At 42.5% G+C, this 20,613-nt stretch overlaps 1 protein-coding gene and 1 non-coding gene across 2 annotated transcripts in view; both read right to left on the bottom strand.

Annotated features, from left to right (window-relative positions):
- The window catches only part of LOC121547727 (cholesterol transporter ABCA5-like), a 52,427-nt gene extending 37,384 nt beyond the window's left edge, over positions 1 to 15,043 (bottom strand). Inside the window, exons 1-10 of the mRNA XM_041859140.2 lie at positions 14,916 to 15,043; positions 14,181 to 14,359; positions 10,884 to 11,073; positions 10,160 to 10,333; positions 9,315 to 9,412; positions 7,892 to 8,121; positions 2,301 to 2,442; positions 1,703 to 1,891; positions 1,250 to 1,397; positions 852 to 1,029 (exon numbers count right to left, since the gene is read on the bottom strand). Of these exons, the coding sequence (XP_041715074.2) occupies positions 852 to 1,029; positions 1,250 to 1,397; positions 1,703 to 1,891; positions 2,301 to 2,442; positions 7,892 to 8,121; positions 9,315 to 9,412; positions 10,160 to 10,333; positions 10,884 to 11,073; positions 14,181 to 14,288 (1,457 nt within the window). The 5' untranslated portion in view covers positions 14,289 to 14,359; positions 14,916 to 15,043. The remainder of the gene's footprint in view (positions 1 to 851; positions 1,030 to 1,249; positions 1,398 to 1,702; positions 1,892 to 2,300; positions 2,443 to 7,891; positions 8,122 to 9,314; positions 9,413 to 10,159; positions 10,334 to 10,883; positions 11,074 to 14,180; positions 14,360 to 14,915) is intronic.
- A 1,402-nt stretch (positions 15,044 to 16,445) lies between these two features.
- On the bottom strand, positions 16,446 to 16,565 carry LOC121548111. The gene has a single exon (XR_005996602.1). It is a non-coding gene; the product is annotated as a U5 spliceosomal RNA (small nuclear RNA).
- Positions 16,566 to 20,613: the final 4,048 nt, after the last annotated feature.

Consider the following 20,613-nt stretch of genomic DNA (forward strand, 5'->3'; position numbering starts at 1 on the left):
GGTATGCATGGGTGTCTGAGCTGTGTGCTAGCGTCTGGTGGGGCTAGACAAAAGCAACATACGCATGCGCGGAGACGGTTTGGTCATCATGTTAGAGCCTGTATTTCTGTCCTGGAAAGTCAATGGGTCCAGGCAGGTTTCTCCATAAGGTAACCGGATATATCAGCCCAATCCGGACCGGCCGCGTTGAGGCTACCACAGAGTCTATTTTCAAACCCACTTGTTACAGCGAGACACAAGCGTTCTCTTCCAGTCAGGGAAGGGAGCAATTATGATAAGAAAGAAATAAAATCTGCACAGCAACATTTCATATGAGGCACCATGAGAACTGACGTGAAGAGATAGTGGCTCTTATCTAACAGGGGCAGTGATGTACCCGATTCACACTCTGTCTGCTGCAGAGAGACGAGACAGCATGAGAAAACGAGTTTTGATCAGTCAGGGAAATAAGTGCTGAAAACATGTTGACTCACTATTTAAAAAGAAGAGGGAGAACAAGCTATAGGATGGAAAATACTGGTGTTATGGTGCAGCTACAGCCGACTAGCGCTACCTAGCAAAAATACATATTTTTATTATATTTTTTTATCTCCAAATTGATACTTGGAGTCAAAGTATCAATATAATATCATCCAAAATAATATCACAGTATGTAACTATACATTTTCCCCCCATCACTACCCATAGGACAGGAGCCTATCTCCTGTTTCTGTAGCATGAGGCAGCTTGATGTACACTACCTAGACAGGACGCCTCCAGCAACTATGGTGGATGCGTAACCAGGCCAGCCCAGTACAGTTTGGTTTGGATCAGTAGTAGTGTAGAACGGGTATAAAAGGGGAGGCTTTTACCAGATGGCTTCTTTCCCTCTGAACTCCAAAGACACCGGCTCCACAGACTCATCCAGACCTGGGGCCCCGTTCACCTCCGTCTCGTACACAGAGCGCATCTCGACGTAGCGCTTACTGCGCTTGGACCAATAGGATGGCTTCAGGAAGTAGACCAGGGACCGCCGCATGCCAAACTCACCTGGATAAGGAATATGGAAGGGTTACAGAATATAGTTTGAGATACAGAGACATTTCTTTCTTGAAAAAACGGATGCTCTCAATTAGACTAAGCTGGATGAAGAGGTTATTACATTTCTGTTTCCTTCCGAAAGAGAAGATAACAGGACAGGACAGAAGACAACAGGACAGGACATAACAGGAAGGGACATGAGACAAACCAGAAGAGAACTGTACCGTACCAGGTAGGACCTGGTCCAAGTAGACAGCCAGCAGCAGGTAGAGTATACTGTCCAGGACCAGCATTAGGAGGGGGGCGTAGAGCGGATGGGGGCCGTTGGCCAGGGTAGAGAACACTGCTCCGTCGCCATGGGCCTCCAGGTAAACCACCTAGACACACAGAGAATAGAACATAATAGCTTTATTACATGGGGGATGGTGTCTGTAGACATTTCCCACTTTGTCCTGGACAACCTTGACGATAAAATCTAGTCAATGTGGCTGTAGTACTGGTATCCAGGTGATATTGACATTCATAAATGGGTCGTGTTCCCAGAGTTGAAACAGAACACGTTTTTAACCCGTTTCACAACAGAAAATTAGCGCTTCTATTGGACAAGTCCAGGTAGTCGCTCCCTGTTTGGTGCTCATAAACACGACCCAGTAGTGCCATGGGCGTTGACTGTCTTGGTTACCTGTGCGATACCGATGGAGAATGCGCTGGGGGACAGCAGACAGAGAACCCAGACCAGCGGCTGGGGAAAGTCCTTCATCAGGACAGTAAACAGGGACAGGCAGCCGAACACCACAGTCAGCATGGAGCCCACCGTACTGGCAAACTTGGGCTTCTTAAACAGAGGGGTCAACATGAAGGAAAAGAAGATCTGGGGAAAGATAATAGGCTTTAAAAAGGGGTAGTTCACATTTTATAGGTTTGACTTCGAATGGAAACGATAACAGTCTAGTAGGTAAGTCAAAAATACGCTTAATAAAATAAAATAAATATCCCTTTATTATGGCCTGTCAGCCAAAGCAAGTCAACCCAATGCAGCTTCATATCTATTGGTAGAGGGGAGTTTGGCATTTTGGCAATGTAGCCCTTTATCTACTTCCCCAGAGTCAGATGAACTCGTGGCTTCATTGCTAAAATCCCAAAGTATCCCTTTAAGGTCAGTAATATCCTATAGTAACTGAAATGAGGAAGTCAATCTCAGGTCTAATCCATGACACACATGGCACATTAAAGGGAAATGTCATGTCATGAACCAACCAGGGCTCATCAGCGGTACTCACAGAGGAGATGCCGTAGAGGAAGATGAGGAGGAAGATGATGATGAAGTTACTGTTGGGGAAGAGGGCTGTGTAGGTAGCGATGATGGTCATGAGGATGGACATGGTGGTGACCAGAGCTGCATACAGCAGGCCCCACGATAGCCTGTTGAAACATCAACACACATCTTTGTAGAGAAAAACTGTAAGTCGCTCTGGATAAGAGCGTCTGCTAAATTACTAAAATGTAAATGTAAATATCATATCACCATAGTCCTTTCTTTATTAAGTTAAAAGCCTTTATAACATAGACAGCTAAATATTTCTTAAAAGACCTACACTACCAGTCAAAAGTTTGGACACACCTACTAATTCAAGGGTTTTTTTTTATTTAAAAAAAAACATTGTAGAATAATAGTGAAGATATCAAAACTATGAAATAACACACATGGAATCATGTAGTAACCAAAAATGTGTTAAATAAATCAAAATATTTTATATTTGAGATTCTTCAAATAGCCACCCTTTGCCTTGATGACAGCTTCGCACACAATTGGCATTCTCTCAACCAGCTTCATGAGGTAGTCACCTGGGGCCTCATGTATCAATCTTGCGTACGCACGAAAACACGGCGTACGCCAGCTTTCACGTTCACGGTCAGATGTACTAACAGTGAAATTAACGTAAGAATGTGCGTTCTTCCACGTAAACTTCAGGCCTGGCGTACGTACATTTTTGTGATGTTTGTCCGTTGGCGACTCATAGAGGCAATAAAGTGAAGTGGCAAACATTACACTACGAACTGTTCTATCGCACCTGCCAGATATTGCTTATAATTTGTAATTGATAAATGATTTGCCATATTATTGTCACACGAGTCTTATTAGAATATTCTATTAATTATGCAATTAAGTAAGAACATATATAAAGGATGTGAAAATTGATACAACCCGTCTAGCAATGGCAGCTTTGGCTTTATTAGAAGACATTTTCAATGGACAAATCCGGAGAGAACGAAGTTTTTAGGGACCACGGTGATTTTCTGGCCCACGACGATGACTGGCTCATCAGCCGTTTCAGATTTCCAAGGGCTATACTCTTGGAGCTCTGCGCTGAGTTGGGTCCGAATTTGGAAAGAGAGACAGTGAGGAGCCACGCATTACCCGTTCCTTTACAGGTGCTTACTACACTTGGTTTCCTAGCAACCGGTTCTTTCCAAAGAGAACTGGCAGACCGCTCAGGAATAAGCCAGTCGTGTTTGAGCCGTGCAATGCCACCTGTATGGGACGGCATCATCCGCTTGTCTACCAGGTATATAACGTTCCCATACGATGCAGGTGACCAGCCAAACATCAAAGCGCAATTTGCAGCGATAGCCGGTTTTCCCTAATGTAATCGGAGCGATCGACTGCACACATATTGCTATAAAGGCGCCATCTGAAGACGAATTTGCATATGTGAATCGGAAACATTTCCATTCAATAAATGTGCAGATTATATGTGATGCACAAATGCGCCTAACAAATATTGTGGCAAGGTGGCCTGGGTCAACCCATGATTCATATATCCTTACAAACAGCATGGTTGGGATGAGACTCCAAGCTGGCAGGGTGCGCGATGGGTGGCTACTTGGTAAGTTATGCATTTAAATGTATGGTTCTATCTAAAAGTAAAATGTTTGTGTCTGTAATTATTATTACTGCCCATCAGGAGACAGTGGTTATACACTAAAGACGTGGCTGTTAACCCCCCTCACCAACCCACAAACTGACCGAGAGCGCAGATACAATGATGCCCATTCCCGCACTCGGTCAGTTGTGGAGCGGGCGATTGGGCAGCTGAAATGTCGGTGGCGCTGCCTTGACAGGACCGGGGGGATGCTGTTATACCGCCCTGACAAGGTTTGCCGCATCATACTGGCCTGTGGAGTGCTGCACAATGTCGCGCACAGGCATGGCATACCCTTGGTGAGGTGGGGGCACCGCCAGATGACCCTGACCCAGGACCAGTATATGTGCAGCACAATCAACAAGCCATTCAGGCCCGTCAACGTGTAATTGCGACAATATAAATGGTACTCAGACACAAAGTTCATTTTTTGACCAATTCTTTTAATGAATGGCTTATTTCTGTGAGTGCGTCAGTGACATTTTTAAGGTGACTGTTCATTTCTTCAATGGCCCTAACAATTTGTTGTTGTGACTCCAGAACAGCATGCGTCAAGACACGGCCAGATGGACGGGCTTCAGCACTGGGGGGAACATTAGAGACACTGGACTGAATGGGCTCTGGCTGCTCAGGTGGTGCGGACTCTGAGTGCGTGCCAGTGGACGTTCCTGCGGTTCCTAAGTCCAATTAAACACAGGCACATCTTAACAGTAATTTGAGTCTGTTCCTTATTAATGGGTACACGATTTGCAATAAAAGCAGTGGATACGTGAAATCTCTGGTGTACCTTTTGCTATATTGCATGCATTTTAAAAATTAAACGGTGGCTGGCTATGTATATCAAAGTTAAGGAAATAAATCTGAGTCACCTTGCTGGCAGTCCTGTAGTATATCCGAGTCTCCTACATCAGCGGATACGATTCCAGAGATTAACGTGTCTCCTACAATAGAGGCAACTCTCTGATCAAAGGGTGCAAGTTCATCAGTCCCTGTACCACCGCCTGTTCTGCCCACACTTTGTCGGTGCGCAGCAGTTCTCCGCTTAACTTCCACCTTTATGTCTGACCATTTCTTCTTCAGTTCATTTACGGTGCGACTCTCAGATCCCACCGCTTTGACGGCATCAGACAAACTCGCCCACTCTTTTTTCTTTCTTTTGTTATTAATTCCAGAGGACAGATTTCCAAATAAAATATTTTTTCTTGTTTCTACCTCTGATAGTAGCACCTCTAATTCGTTTTCAGTGAAATTTCGTTTCTTGCTTGCTTGAGCCATGTTCTTGCAGGTTTCTTTTACCAAATTGGACTAATTACCATATTTAAATTGATTTAATTGAGGGAGGAGACAGGGTGTGGTGTGGTGCTCGTGCATGTGCGCTCAATTTCACGTTGATTGGGATGTACAAAGAGAATGTATGTGGAATGCTGCGTACGCAGAGATTCATACATCAGATTTTTTTGGTGCGTACGCACATTTATGGCTTTGTCCGTACGCAATGTTTTAGTATGAATTCAACGCAAGTCTTTGTACATGAGGCCCCTGGAATGCATTTTAATTACCAGGTGTGCCTTCTTAAAAGTGCATTTGTGGAATTTATTTCCTTCTTAATGCGTTTGAGCCAATCAGTTGTGTTGTGACAAGGTAGGGGGGTATACATTTTTTTACATTTTAGTCATTTAGCAGACGCTCTTATCCAGAGCGACTTACAGTTAGTGAGTGCATACATATATTTTTTTCATACTGGTCCCCCGTGGGAAACGAACCCACAACCCTGGCATTGCAAACGCCATGCTCTACCAACTGAGCTACACGGGACCATGTATACAGAAGATAGCACTATTTGGTAAAAGACCAAATCCATATTATGTCAAGAACAGCTCAAATAAGCAAAGAGAAACGACAGTCCACCATTACTTTAAGACATGAAGGTCAGTCAATACGGAACATTTCAAGAACTTTGAAAGTTTCTTCAAGTGCAGTAGCAAAAACCATCAAGCGCTATGATGAAACTGGCTCTCATGAGGACTGCCACAGGACCCGGAATTACCTCTGCTGCAGAGGATAAGTTCATTAGAGTTACCAGCCTCAGAAATTGCAGCCCAAATAAATGCTTCAAAGAGTTCAAGTAACAGACACATCTCAACATCAACTTTTCAGAGGGGACTGCGTGAATCAGGCCTTCATGGTCGAATTGCTGCAAAGAAACCACTACTAAAGGACACCAATAAGAAGAAGAGACCTGCTTGGGCCAAGAAACACGAGCAATGGACATTAGACCGGTGGAAATGTATCCTTTGGTCTGGAGTCCAAATTTGAGATTTTTGGTTCAAACCGCTGTGTCTTTGTGAGACGCGGTGTGGGTGAACAGATGATCTCTGCATGTGTAGTTCCCACCGTAAAGCATGGAATAGGAGGTGTTATGGTGTGGGGGTGCTTTGCTGGTGACACTGTCTGTGATTTATTTAGAATTCAAGGTACACTTAACCAGCATGGCTACCACAGCATTCTGCAGCGATATGCCATCCCATCTGGTTTGTGCTTAGTGGGACTATCATTTGTTTTTCAACAGGACAATGACCCAACACACCTCCAGGCTGTGTAAGGGCTATTTTACTAAGAAGGAGAGTGATGGAGTGCTGCATCAGATGACCTGGCCTCCACAATCCCCCGACCTCAACCCAATTGACATGGTTTGGGATGAGTTGGAAGGCAGAGTGAAGGAAAAGCAGCCAACAAGTGCTCAGCATATGTGGGAACTCCAAGACTGTTGGAAAAGCATTCCAGATTAAGTTGGTTGAGAGAATGCCAAGAGTGTGCAAAGCTGTCATCAAGGCTATTCGAAGAATCTCAAATATAAAATATATTGGATTTGTTTAAGACTTTTTTTGGTTACTACATGATTCCATATGTGTTATTTCATAGTTTTGATGTCTTCACTATTATTCTACAATGTAAAAATAGTAAAAATAAAGAAAAACCCTTGCATGAGTAGGTGTGTCCAAACTTTTGACTGGTACTGTAGATGGTATGGTACCACTCAATCTGTTTTCATGAACTAATGGAAATTATTTATGGCAATATATTTAAAAATAAGATTAGTGCTTTTTGAGGTCGGTTCAGTTGTTTCGGTTTGATAAAAAAAATTAAAAAAACACGATTTTATTATTTCAATCATTTTTTTTAAACATTACATTCATTTTGCATTATTTGGGTTGAATGCTGTAACACAGAATAAAACAATTAATAAAAGTCCCATGATGGTAGTGACTGCCCATTACTGCTAATCACTTATTAACCATCATTTATTCACATTACTTTAATAAAAATTTTTAGGTGTTGTGTTTATTAAATCTGTTCTATTTTACTATTATTTCATTCCAAGTCATCATCTCATCTCTATAGAGCTGCTGCCTATGCTGTCTGATAAAACTATTTTAGTAGTTCTTCAAAGTAAATAAGGCATACTTTTATGACTGCTGAATGCCAACCATCAATCACTTAGATCATGTATTTTCAGGTAGAGATACCTCGCTTGATTGCGCATTCTTCTGTCTCTTACGTAGCAGGCGTAAAAGAAACAGACCGGACAAGTAGCCGCGCAATGGATTATGGTCATAGTAGTTAATTATCACATTTTCTGCGTTACAACTATGTATGCCTGTTGGAAACTACAGCTCCCTAGTATCGCACAGTTCGGGCATGATCTGATTTATCTTTCGAGAAACTGCAGCGCACATCATTGAGCTCACAGAAAAACCCAGAACGAAATGGAATTCAAATAACTGAACCAACGTTGGTCAATTAGTTGTTTAAAAAACAAATAATAACTGACATTTTTGTTATTCGCTCGTGCATTAATATTTATATGTTAGTAGAGTTAATTAAATTGGTGCTTCATTCTCCTCCAGACACACACACACACACACTCACACAGAGTTTCTCCTCACCAGAAGGCAGAGTCGTAGAGGCCCATCATGGTCATGGTGTCTTTGAGCCTGTGTTCCTTCTCTGTAGCCACGTTGACGATGAGGAAGGTGACGAAGGGTGTGAAGGCCAGCACCAGGTAGATGGAGATGAGGGCGTGGGGGAACTTCTGGATCTCCACTGACCCTGGCTGGCCCATCATCACAACACGCAGCTGTGCCATCTCACTCCACACCGACTGCTTGGTCTGCATCTGAACACAGGCAGGCATCAAGGATGAATAGAGAACAGAAGGAAATGGTGTAGAATATAATTCCTATAGGTAAATCATTTGCTTTGCAACAAAGTTAAGGCATACAGTGCATTCGGAAAGTATTCAGAACCCTTGACATTTTCCACATTTTGTTACGTTACAGCCTTATTCTAAAATTGATTAAATAAAAAATTGTCCTCAATCTGCACACAATACCCCATAATGACAAAACGAAAACAGGTTTTTAGAAGAAAAAATTCAACAAAGTACTGAGTAAAGGGTCTGAATATTTATGTAAATGTGATATTTAGTTAATTATTTATTTTTGCAAAAATCTCTAAAAAACGGTTTTTGCTTTGTCATTATGGCGTATTGTGTGTAGATTGATGAGGGGGGAAACTATTTAATCCATATTAGAATAAGGCCAAGGGGTCTGAATACTTTCTGAATGCACTGTTTATGGCATACAGAAAGCGGACTAATTCAATTTATGGAAAAACAGCCAATTCATTTCATTAACACGAAAAACAGCATTACTCCCTTTGCTGCAGAATACCGGAGATACAGTCTGCATCCCTTATGGGCCCTGGTCAAAAGTAGTGCACTAAATAGGGAATCATTTGGGACTCCGCCACAGGTTCAAGGATCGATCAACCAACCAGGAGGTCAAGTAAGGTTGAACTTGGGCTGTACTATATGTGCCAAAATTCCAATAGTACGTTGTTGTTTTTTTTAACCAAATATTGCGATTTCACACGCGATATACTGTAGATCAAAACACTTGTGGTGAACTGTAGTCATCATAGAAAAGCAGAAAGCAGCATCGTTCTTGCTTGGAACAATCGATTGACTACATTTGACCTAACAGAACAGCATGCAAACTTAAAGTGAATCTAACAGCGAGGAGGAGGAACTGCGCTGCTTGAGTGACAGGGGGCGGGGCTTGGTGTGGAAACAGCCGCAAGAGGAGAAAATAAATCTGAGTAAACTATAAAAACGGATGTTTCACGTTACATGATTGTTATGTTGCTGAAATGTGTTACATAATATTGCATGCGATTTGGATGTCTTGGGATACGGACATTGCACATGTCAATATTACGATTTCGATGTGAATTCTATTAATTGTGCAGCCCTAGGTTGAACCTCCTGAGGAGATCTCTTTCAACAACCTTTGACCTTTGTCCTCTCACCTGTATGATGGCAGCGTCGATGAGAGTCTGGAGGCGGGTGAAGCCAGAGTACCAGTAGTTAGCTGCTCTGCAGTTCACTGAGCTGGCAAAACAGCTGGCTGAGGGAGGGAGGGAGGAAAAACAGACAGACAGAGAGACCGACAGAGAGCAAGACAGACATAGAGCAAGACAGACATAGAGCAAGACAGACAAACAGAGAGCGAGACAGACAGACAGCGAGACAGACAGAGAGCGAGACAGACAGAGCGAGACAGACAGACAGACAGACAGAAAGAGCGAGACAGACAACGAGACGACAGACAGCGAGACAGAGAGAGAGACAGAGAGAGCGAGACAGACAGATGGCAAGCGAGACAGACAGATGGCAAGCGAGACAGACAGAGCGAGACAGACAGAGAGCGAGAAAGACAGACAGAAAGCGAGCCAGACAGAGAGTGAGCCAGACAGACAGCGAGGCAGACAGACAGCGAGCCAGACAGACAGACAGCGAGACGGACAGTGAGAGAGAGCGAGACAGACAGACAGCGAGACAGAGAGAGCGAGACAGACAGAGAGCGAGACAGACAGACCGAGAGGGAGCGAGACAGACAGATACAGACAGACTCTGTTATTGCCTTTATAACTCACATCTAGGAGTTTATAATCATCTTGCAGTAGGCAAACATCTAATTCCTAATTTCACTCCACAGCGAAAGGATTCATATTCTATTGAGGATAATGTGCTTGTACACAGAGGGTAATATTACTCTCTCTCACCAATGGACAAAAGGAAGGAATAGGCACAAATCTTGCTCATAAAACAAGATCTTTATTTCGCCTATACCAATATTAAAATAATCTCTTACCGATGGACTGAGTGTAGTCGCTGGGCATGGCCAGCTGGTTGTAAGGGAAGCGCAGCTTGTAAGAGGTGGGCGTGCTGCCCATGAAGACCACCCCAACGTAGCCTGACGGCTCATACAGACTGGCATTCTCCAGATCCTCTTCACTAGAGAACATCTCCAGACGGTCCTGCATGTCTACAATGAAGAAACCACAAGAATCAAGGCAGACGTAAACACACTGTCTGCAACCCAAATGACACTCTATTCCCGTTATAGTGCAGTACTTTAGACCAGGGCCCATAGGGCACTGTTGAAAAGTAGTGCACTACACAGGGAATACGGTGCCGTTGGGATGCATGCACTTGCAAAGCCACCAAGACAGCAGGTCCCCATAACACTCAGTCCATTTAAACCAGGGATGGGCAACTTTGTTGGGGGTGGGGGGCCACAAAAATTAATCACGAGGGGCCGCAGTGGGTCAGCGTACCCACACATGAAGTCAGAGCCGGCCCTAGCCGTTTGGGGGCCCTAAGCGAATTTCAATCCAGGCTCCAGTGAATACTTAACCTACAGCAATGCAATGCTTGTAAATCCATGACGGGACGGTGCAATCCACGCCTTGGTTTTGTTTACCTGGTCACGGTCTCCAAATGCTAACTTTTTAGCATTTGTGCCACATATCCAATGCAAGACAATATCCCTTATATTAGCATTTTTCGAGCTTCATGTCCATCCTCCTACTTACTCATTTCCTGGGCCACCTCCTCCATGATGTGATTGGTGGCATTGTTGACGGGGGTGTATCCCAGACCCTGGAGGAGGGGGTAGTCCTCCCTCTCCAGCTCCATGGTCCTGATACCTCCATAGTAGACATGTGGGTTCAGGGTGCTGATCAGAACCAGCAGGCCCAGCAGCAGCAGGGGCAGGATCAACTCCTGGAGCAGAAAACCCGCCAATCAAATCAATCAATCAAATAAACAAACTCAGGGAAGGGCAATCAATCAATAAACCACTCACTAACTAAATTAATCAAGCAAAGTGATAAAGGGCATCAATCAAATCAAAACATTTATAAAGCCCTTTAATATCAGCACTTTACAGTAACCCGGCCTAGATAGCAATACACAAGACTGAGGTCAAATTAAAACGTGGATAGATATCAGCATGTCATTCTAACAGATATCACCATGTCATTCTAATAGATATCACCATGTCATTGTAATCGATATCACCATGTCATTCTAACAGATATCACCATGTCATTCTAACAGATATCACCATGTCATTCTAATAGATATCACCATGTCATTCTAATAGATATCACCATGTCATTGTAATCGATATCACCATGTCATTGTAATCGATATCACCATGTCATCGTAATCGATATCACCATGTCATTCTAATAGATATCACCATGTCATTGTAATCGATATCACCATGTCATCGTAATCGATATCACCATGTCATCGTAATCGATATCACCATGTCATTGTAATAGATATCACCATGTCATTGTAATAGATATCACCATGTCATTGTAATAGATATCACCATGTCATTCCTAATAGATATCACCATGTCATTGTAATAGATATCACCATGTCATCGTAATCGATATCACCATGTCATCGTAATCGATATCACCATGTCATTGTAATAGATATCACCATGTCATTGTAATAGATATCACCATGTCATTCTAATAGATATCACCATGTCATTCCTAATAGATATCACCATGTCATTGTAATAAACAGCACAGTGACACTACCATAAATATCCTAATAACATCCCCATCCTACTACCATAAATATCCTAATAACATCCCCACCCCAAACTCCCTACTCCTCCCCCATAAGCACATAACCACTAGATGACCATGTTTGAGCGGATCAAATCTGTAATGCATTGTGATTGACTGACTGATCTACAATTAATAATGACTGAGTAGTTACTTATGATGAAAAGTGATTTGTAAATCAGTCAGTCGGCAGTCGCTTACACTGTCGGCTGCAATGTCGAACCAGCCCACTGTCTGCAGCTTGTCCAAGGTCTCAAACTCTCCCTCCCATCAAGGTTGATGACAAACAAGCATTGTTATTAAACAACCCTGAATTCTGACAGGCTGACCTTGGGGAGCAGTGAGATGCATTGAAACACTAAATTATGGGCCCCGTGTCGCTCAGTTGGTAGAGCATGGCGCTTGCAACGCCAGGGTTGTGGGTTCGTTTTCCATGGGGGGCCAGTATGAAAAAAATAAAAAAAATGAAAGAGAAAAAAAAGTTGTATGCACTCACTAACTGTAAGTCGCTCTGGATAAGAGTGTCTGCTAAATGACTAAAATGTAAAAATTTGAGTGTTTGGCATGTCAAGCCCTAGGCTGGAGGTTGGCGTATCTTTCAAACAGCAACAGATAAAAAAAGATGTGTTAGCTGCTCCTATGACATGCCTAGTCCTATGCCTATTAGGTAAGTAAGTAGCCTGGCACCAGCCTTGGCTTTTGCGAGCCAGAACAGCTCATAGGAGCCTATATCCTGTTTCTGTAGCGAGGCAGCTTGATGTACCCCCCCATCACAGGGCCTTAACCCCTATTGGGTCCATATAAAAACACTCTGTGAGACAGTTTCTTGGGAGTAAAAAGCACACCATGTGAAGGGGGTATTAAGTAGTTTAAAAACAATTAATTACTTGCTTATTGTTAGTTTATAAATCTGTAATGAACAGTTATATCCACACAAAAAAAGGACACGTTTGATAAACACATCTTCGTCAAAGGAAAATCATTAGAGCTAAACTGGCATTGGTGCTCTGCTTCCAGACAGGCCTGGCACGGAGGCTTGGAGCATTACATAACATGCTTCATTTATTTGGTTGCGTATTAATAACTTCTAAAAGTATTGCAGCCAGCCCAAGATGGGTGATGACAGTCAACGAGCGGTTGGTGTGGCTGGAAGGATTAAAAAGCCTAGTCTATACTGTATACCGGGGTATTTGGAAATAGCCAAGGGATGGTTTTTCATAACAGTCAAAAGCATTGAAAGTATTTCTTTGAAGTTTTTTTAATTAGCTAGCTCCTTGTGTTCAGTTCCGGTATTACCGAATGTCCTGGGATGGCACAAGAGCGGTATAAAGGTATGACAATCTAGATACTGCCCAAGCCTATCGACCACTTCATTTTGACAGCACAAGTACAGTGGGAGCTCTAAGTGTTAGTGTATGTCCCAAATGGCACCCTATTCCCAATATAGTGCACTACTTTTGACCAGGATTAATGGGGTTCTGGAAAAAAGTAGTGCACTACAAAGGAAACAGGATGCCATTTGGAACCTAGTTATTCACCACTAGCTGCCTTAAACAGCTACTTAATTTCCAGGAGGCCCCTCTCAAACACTAGCTACCCCTGGAGGAAAATATGAAAGAGACACACATTAATAATGCATTAGAGCAACTTAAATCAAAATGAAAAATGCATGGCCCTACAATGAAGGAAAACGCACAAAAAAAGAGGAAAGGTTTCATCTTTTTTTCCCCAATTCCAAATCAAAGATGGAATGGTCAAAGATGGAACGGTCGTGGAGACCTGCTGAGTTGCAAAGCAGAAAGCAGTCATATTTTCACTAGTCACAACAACTTTACAGAAGCTTGTGGGCAGGTGTGGCGCATGCTAAAGCCAAAAGGCTCTGGAGGTCGGTAAAACAAGAGAAAGGATTTCTTAGTAAAAACTAAAAGGTGTTGTGTATAATACAATAATACTTTCGTATTAGCGTTCTCCTGGCAGCAGGAAATTATGCTGGCAGCACGGGTTAGATACAGATGAGTTGGCTAGTTAGCTAACGTTATACATCTAGCTACTTTTCTCAGACGCAAAACATAAAGGTCCTGGACACAGATTAAAGCTAGTCCTGGACTAAAAAACAAAATCAATGGGGAAACAATTGTAATTGCTTTTAGTCCTGGACTAGGTTTAATGTGTCCGGGAAACTGACCCAATGTGGTTCAAATCAGACAGACAAAACACAAGGTGCAGCAAATTACCAACCTGCAGGCTTTGTTGTTTAGTCCTCCATTTGATGAGTAGATTCTTGTAAAGCAGGCTTCTCGTTTGATGCCAGACTCCGGCATCTCTTCTGACTATGTTGGGCTGCATACTAACGTTACTAGCATGCTTCAATTGTCTGGAGCATGAATGAGGACGCTCTCCACTGCTGGGCGAAATAGCTGCAAAACAAGAGATAAAGCAACCTCCTTGTTGAGAGCAACTTTTTTTTAGATATCTCACCAACTACTAGATTGATAAATTGTTGGCATTCATTTGATGATGGAAGTAGCTAGCTTATTAACGCATGGGTCAATCGATTTAACTGGCTAGGCTAATTAGTTAGCTAACTAGGCATATTATATTCTACAACGTTCGTATAACACCTGGGTGTGTGTTTGACATGTAACATGAGAAAAAGCACAACCGAGCTGTGGCCAAGGATCGATAACCCGGTTATACATTAGCTAGCTACAGTTGATAGGGTCGCTAACGTTACCGACCGTTGATGTTAGTTAACTAGCAACGCTAGACGAGTGGACTGCATGACGTATAAGTGTTATATATAATAAATAATGTTAAATATTATGTAAAGTGGATAGATACAAATAGTAACACCTAGCTAGTCGTCTTTTAAATGGTTAGCTACTGTATGTAGCTACGATAGCTAGCTGAGAGCACAATCATGCTAGCTATTAATTAGCTAGCTAGCCGCTATCAAGAGTTTTCGCTACTTACGTGAAATACATTAAGACGTCTTTCATATAACGTGTTGCTTTGTGGCCCTTGTGCTCCAGTTTTAGGTGCGTTTTAAGTAAACAGTCCAAAGTAGCCCCACCACTGTGAAGCGGCCAAGAATAACTAAATACTTCAGGGTCACGGATTTTTTGGAATCCTTCAGAATAAAAGTCATATCCCGTATACTTTGTAAATGACTAATTAGGGCGAAAATGATTGAAACGTTTATCGATATATTTTATACTGGTTATCATACAAAGGATAATTTTTATTTGTTCAAGCCTAGATGGTCAACAATGTTTTTTTTTGTGTGTACTCCTATCATTTATTGCACCCATCTAAAATTATCTGTACATTGTGTTGCAGTAAAAGGCAACTTCAGCCCGCAATTCGAGGCGTTCCTGCATGTTTGCAAAAATGTCTAAAAACCTGTTTTCGCTTTGTCATTATGGGGTATTGTGTGTAGATTGATGAGGGGAAAATGAATTTAATCAATTTTAGAATAAGGCTGTAATGTAACAAAATGTGGAAAAAGTCAATGGGTCTGAATACTTTCCGAATGCACTGTACTTATTGCACCATACAACATTATCTGTACGTTGTAAAAGGGGGGGAGGGGTCAATTCTACTCAGGAGCACTTGTAGTTTCCAAATCCACAGAGTTTACACCCAGAAGAGCATTGTAAACATTTCTAAAAACATAATTCCACTTTGACATTATGGGGTATTATGTGTGTAGATCAGTTACACAAAATCTCAATTTAATCAATTAAAAAACTTCAGGCTGTAAAAACGTACTGTATATAAGTTGATTGGCCACTCTTTAAGGGCCGCCAAATGAGCAGCAATGCTCCTCTGGGTGTAAACTCTGTGGATTTGGAAAACTAAAGTGCTCCTGAGTAGAATGGACCCCCTTTTACAGCAACACAAAGTACAGGGAATTATGTACAGTGCAGTATGTATGTCCAATATGAAAAACAGATAGGATTTAAGGCAATAGGTCACTCTTTAAGAGTCACAGAATGAGCAGTAAAAATATGGGGTGGGGGTGCAAATAGTCGGGGTAGCCATGATTAGCTGTGTCTTTTTACGCTGCTGCTTCTCTGTTAATTATTTATGCATAGTTACTTTAACTCTACCCACATGTACATATTACCTCAACTAGCCAGTGCCCCCGCACATTGACTCTGCACCGGTACCCCCCTGTATATAGCCTCTCTACTGTTATTTTACTTCTGCTCTTTTCTTACTCAACACTTTTTTGCTGTTGCTTTATTTTACTTTTTTATAAAAAAATAAATGCATTGTTGGTTAAGGGCTGTAAGTAAGCATTTCACGGTAATGTCTACACTTGTTGTATTCGGCGCATGTGGCAAATAACATTTTATTTCAAACTAGAGGTGGTCTTTGACCACTCCCTCTATTTTCCTCCCAACATAAGGTATCCAGCTGAGGCTTGCCAAATGTATAGACCACCCACTGTCACGCAATTATTTACTATTTAAACCATACTTTTTACAAGTGCAGGAATCCCAGCCTTGAGGACGGACACCAAACAATTACGGTAGTTCATGCTCACAGCGCTACTCTCCACGGAAATCTTTAGTTAAACGCGAAAGATTTATGCGATCTGAAGAAAAACCAGAGTGTACGACCTTAAACGGGGTTAAAACCGACCAGGTTCGCAGCACTATCAATCTCTATAACGGTTATGCCTAAATATTATTGTGCCCAATAATATGGTGCGATCAGAGACGCATAAATAAGGTATTCACCACCATGTTCATGTCGCTTTGTATGTAAGTATTTTTGGTGAAATTACGGCAAATAATCAAATATAATTTCTATATACTGTATATATAGATACACGAAGTGGACGCTGGGTAATGTAGTATCCACTACTTCGGTCGTCACTAGTTACCGCAAAGTCATACACCCCGCCTATTTATACAATTTCGCTTCATAAAATCTAATTTTAAACCTAGCCCTAACCTTAACCACACTGCTAAATATATGACTAACCCTAACCTTAAATTAAGACCAAAACGCACATTTTTATTTTCAGAAATGTTTACAATATAGTACGCTTTGCCTTTGTGGCTGTGGTAACTAGTAGAAACCACTACTTCCTGTTTGTTTCCATTCGAAAAGATGCTTCATTCCGCCGTTAAACTACAGCATTGAAGTCTGGAATGACACATTACACAAATTACTAATATTTTTCCTTCTTCTTCTTCTTCTTCTTTGGTATTATGGCGGATCAGTGGCGCAGTGGTCTAAGGCATCGCAGTGCTAGCTGTGTCACTAGAGATCCTGGTTCGAATCGAGGCTCTGTCATAGCCGGCCGCGACCGGGAGACCAATGGGGCGGCGCGCAATTGGCCCAGCGTCGTCCAGGGTAGGGGAGGGAATGGCCGGCAGGGATGTAGCTCAGTTGATAGAGCATGGCGTTTGCAACGCCAGGGTTGTGGGTTCAATTCCCACAGGGGGTATGAAAAAATAAATAATGTATGCATTAACTGTAAGTCGCTCTGGATAAGAGCGTCTGCTATATGACTAAAATATAAAAATATAGATGTGGGATTCAGCGGTAGGGAGGGCTCCAGTCCTGCCTGTAGTAGCGGGGGTAGCCAGTGGGAGGCGCAGTTCACCACACTGGCACCTCTCCGTTTAGTTCCAGAACCTATTTGGCCGGATCCGGTACCCCTCGTGGCATGAAAAATAATTTTCACTTTTTACAATGTAAAAATTATAATAAAGGCAATCAAAGTTCAGTCGAGTTGACTCTTTGTTAATGATCCTGCCCCCACAAAAAAACGTTATGTGAAAAAGTAAATTTTCAGCCCGGGCCTAATATTCGAAGAGTTGATTTGAGTTGGGCCAACCCGGGTTTATGGTTTGCGCAACATTGTAACCCATGTTTGAGACCAACGCTTGGCCGTGGCTGTGTGAGAAGCGCGCCAGTATCTCTCACATAACTAGAATGAGATTCACTTTCTATGATCTCTCTCCCTCTCTGCTCGGATAGACGCGCGCTTTCAACTCTCATCTCTCCAGCGTTGCACTTCATCATGTATTGCCTTATGAATCATAGCCGCGCGAAAGGTTCTGAAGGAACTGCAGCACCCCTGATGAATTGAAATACATTTGCCAAAGTTATAGAATTACTGCTGTCTGTTAAGAAATAAATGAAATCATTCAGAAGAGCCCTATACACCATGATAAGGCCTATAATTTAGCCACAGATGATCAATAGCTTCATAAAAAAAATTGGCTAGCTGTGGATTGTAGCCCAATAACAATGAATAGCCTACAGTCGGGAACGCACGGCAAATCTGTCTGTGAAAAAAACAGCATGCAGACAAAACAATTTCGCAATATTTCAAATGCAATCGAGGGGAAACACAGCTTGGAAAGCAAATGGCTCCTGCTAAAAAGTGAAGACTCTATGCTGTAGGCTACCAAAATATTTGATCAACTTCCAAATATTGTTTTACAAAGCGAGAGAGAAAGGCTTTTGGCACAAGCGCATCAACCATCACCAGCAAGTGAGCTGCATATCCTTGGGTGAGTCAGTGAAACTTTATAGCATTTTCAGGACTATAATTTCCTCCTCATATTGTAGCCTACAATATGTGTCTCCACACACCTAGGCCTAGGCTATTGATGGATTCAAGACAAGGTCGTTTTTATTGATCTCAGATTCTCAGTGTCAAAGTAGCCAGCCATTTCGATAATTTGTGTGGTATTAAAAAATATTCTGCCAAAGTCTCCAGTTATGTAAAATGATGTAGAATTGCATGAAATGCGTTTATAAAAGCACAATTTTTCCCAATGTGTGCAACTTCTGTAAGTGCCTCTACTTTACTGTTCTTTGCCACTATGCAAATGCGATGATATGCATGCAACGCTTTATTATAAAGGTTTTTTTTCCCCCCCTCATGTGTTCAGGTACCTCAGAACACCCCCGGTCACCTCCCGCTCACTTTTTGTTCCGGCACCTCCAAATGTACAAATTAAGCACTACTCGCCAGTTAGCATTTTCTTACTCTGCTGCTCTGGCCTGGAGATGCTCCTGTTCAGCTGCTCTGGTCTCGTTATGCCCCTGTTTTGGAAGACGTACTGTAGCCCTACTGATCCACATTTGGCCAGAATGAAGAACCATATCGTCTCTGTGGAGGTGGCCCCCGCGGACTATCAACAACCGGGCTGATTTACCTGGAGGGGAAGAGATGAGGGCCTGGCTGAGTGCCAATACGTCATGATAAGTGTGCATGTGCATGTACATGCAGAACTGGATGACGTGTGAGAGGGAGAGAAGAAAGGAGTACGACTGCCCTTCTCATTGAAGGCACGAAAGTTCAAGGCCGACCGCGGTGCATTGTAAGCAGAAAACAGAATCCCCCCAGGCATTATATTGAATGGGAAATACCACTAAACTGGGTTTGTCTTTAAATCGGGATTGTAGCCTATTTTACATTGTTGGTGTTGAGCTACTGTATGGCGACTGCCATACTCTGCCATACCGAATTGACACCTGGTTCCTACGTGGACTAACATTTGCAGGTCACACACACACACACACACACACACACACACACACACACACACACACACACACACACACACACACAGTGAACAGTAAATGTCGGAACCCAATTTGCAGAGTCTCAGTTTGTCAGTAGTGAATCCTATAAGCCCTAATCAATATATTTTTGGGAGGGTTGATGAATGTGATGTTTTTTTAAATGTGGTTTGTGTGTAGCGTAGTTTTTGTTTACAGTAGAAGGAGAGCATCAGAAGGATGCATGCTGGGACATTCCTCCTGACCTAACGGAAGCTGTGACCCTGCATGCTCTTTATCTTCCACAGATGGAGGCTTGGCACAGTCTCTTTCTCTCTGGCGGATATAGCACCAACATGCACGCACACACACACACACACACACACACACACACACACACACACACACACACACACACACACACACACACACACACACACACACACACACACACACACACACACACACACACACACACACACACACACACACACACACAGTACAGTATAAATCGCACACACACACATCTAAGTATGGCTAACCCCTATTTAGGCTCCCAGGCTCTAGCCTTTCCTGTGGTTCTTTAATCGGGTGCTTAATGAATCCATATTGTTCTTAATAATCACCATAATGACATTGATCCTATGTAATCAGTCTGTCATGAGCAGTGAATGGCAGAGTAACTGACTGGGTAGATATAAAATAATGGTAATTATTATTATTAAAAGCCAGGTTCACATCTCACACTGGGGGCTTATCTCTATGGCTCCTGAGATCAACCAACACAATGTAGACCACTACATTGTGTTGGTTGATCTCAGGAGCCATAGAGATAAGCCCCCAGTGTGAGATGTGAACCTGGATGCTAATAATAATAATTGCATTTACAGTATAAAGCTCCTTTTTAGATGCTCACAGCGCTAATCCAAACTTAATCTAAATAGACTGACAGGGTGGTAGGTTTGACATATAATGTGTTGCTTTGTGGCCCTTGTGCTCCAGTTTTAGGTGTATTTTATGTAAACAAACCAAATACAAGCAAGTTCCACTGTTTTATGTCGTACTTCCCCTCTGCCATCAAATGCGGGACAAAGTGTGTGACGTTGACCAATCAAGAGTCACTGAAGCTGGGCGT

The sequence above is a fragment of the Coregonus clupeaformis genome, chromosome 31, assembly GCF_020615455.1.
Source record: "Coregonus clupeaformis isolate EN_2021a chromosome 31, ASM2061545v1, whole genome shotgun sequence".
NCBI lineage: Eukaryota > Metazoa > Chordata > Actinopteri > Salmoniformes > Salmonidae > Coregonus > Coregonus clupeaformis.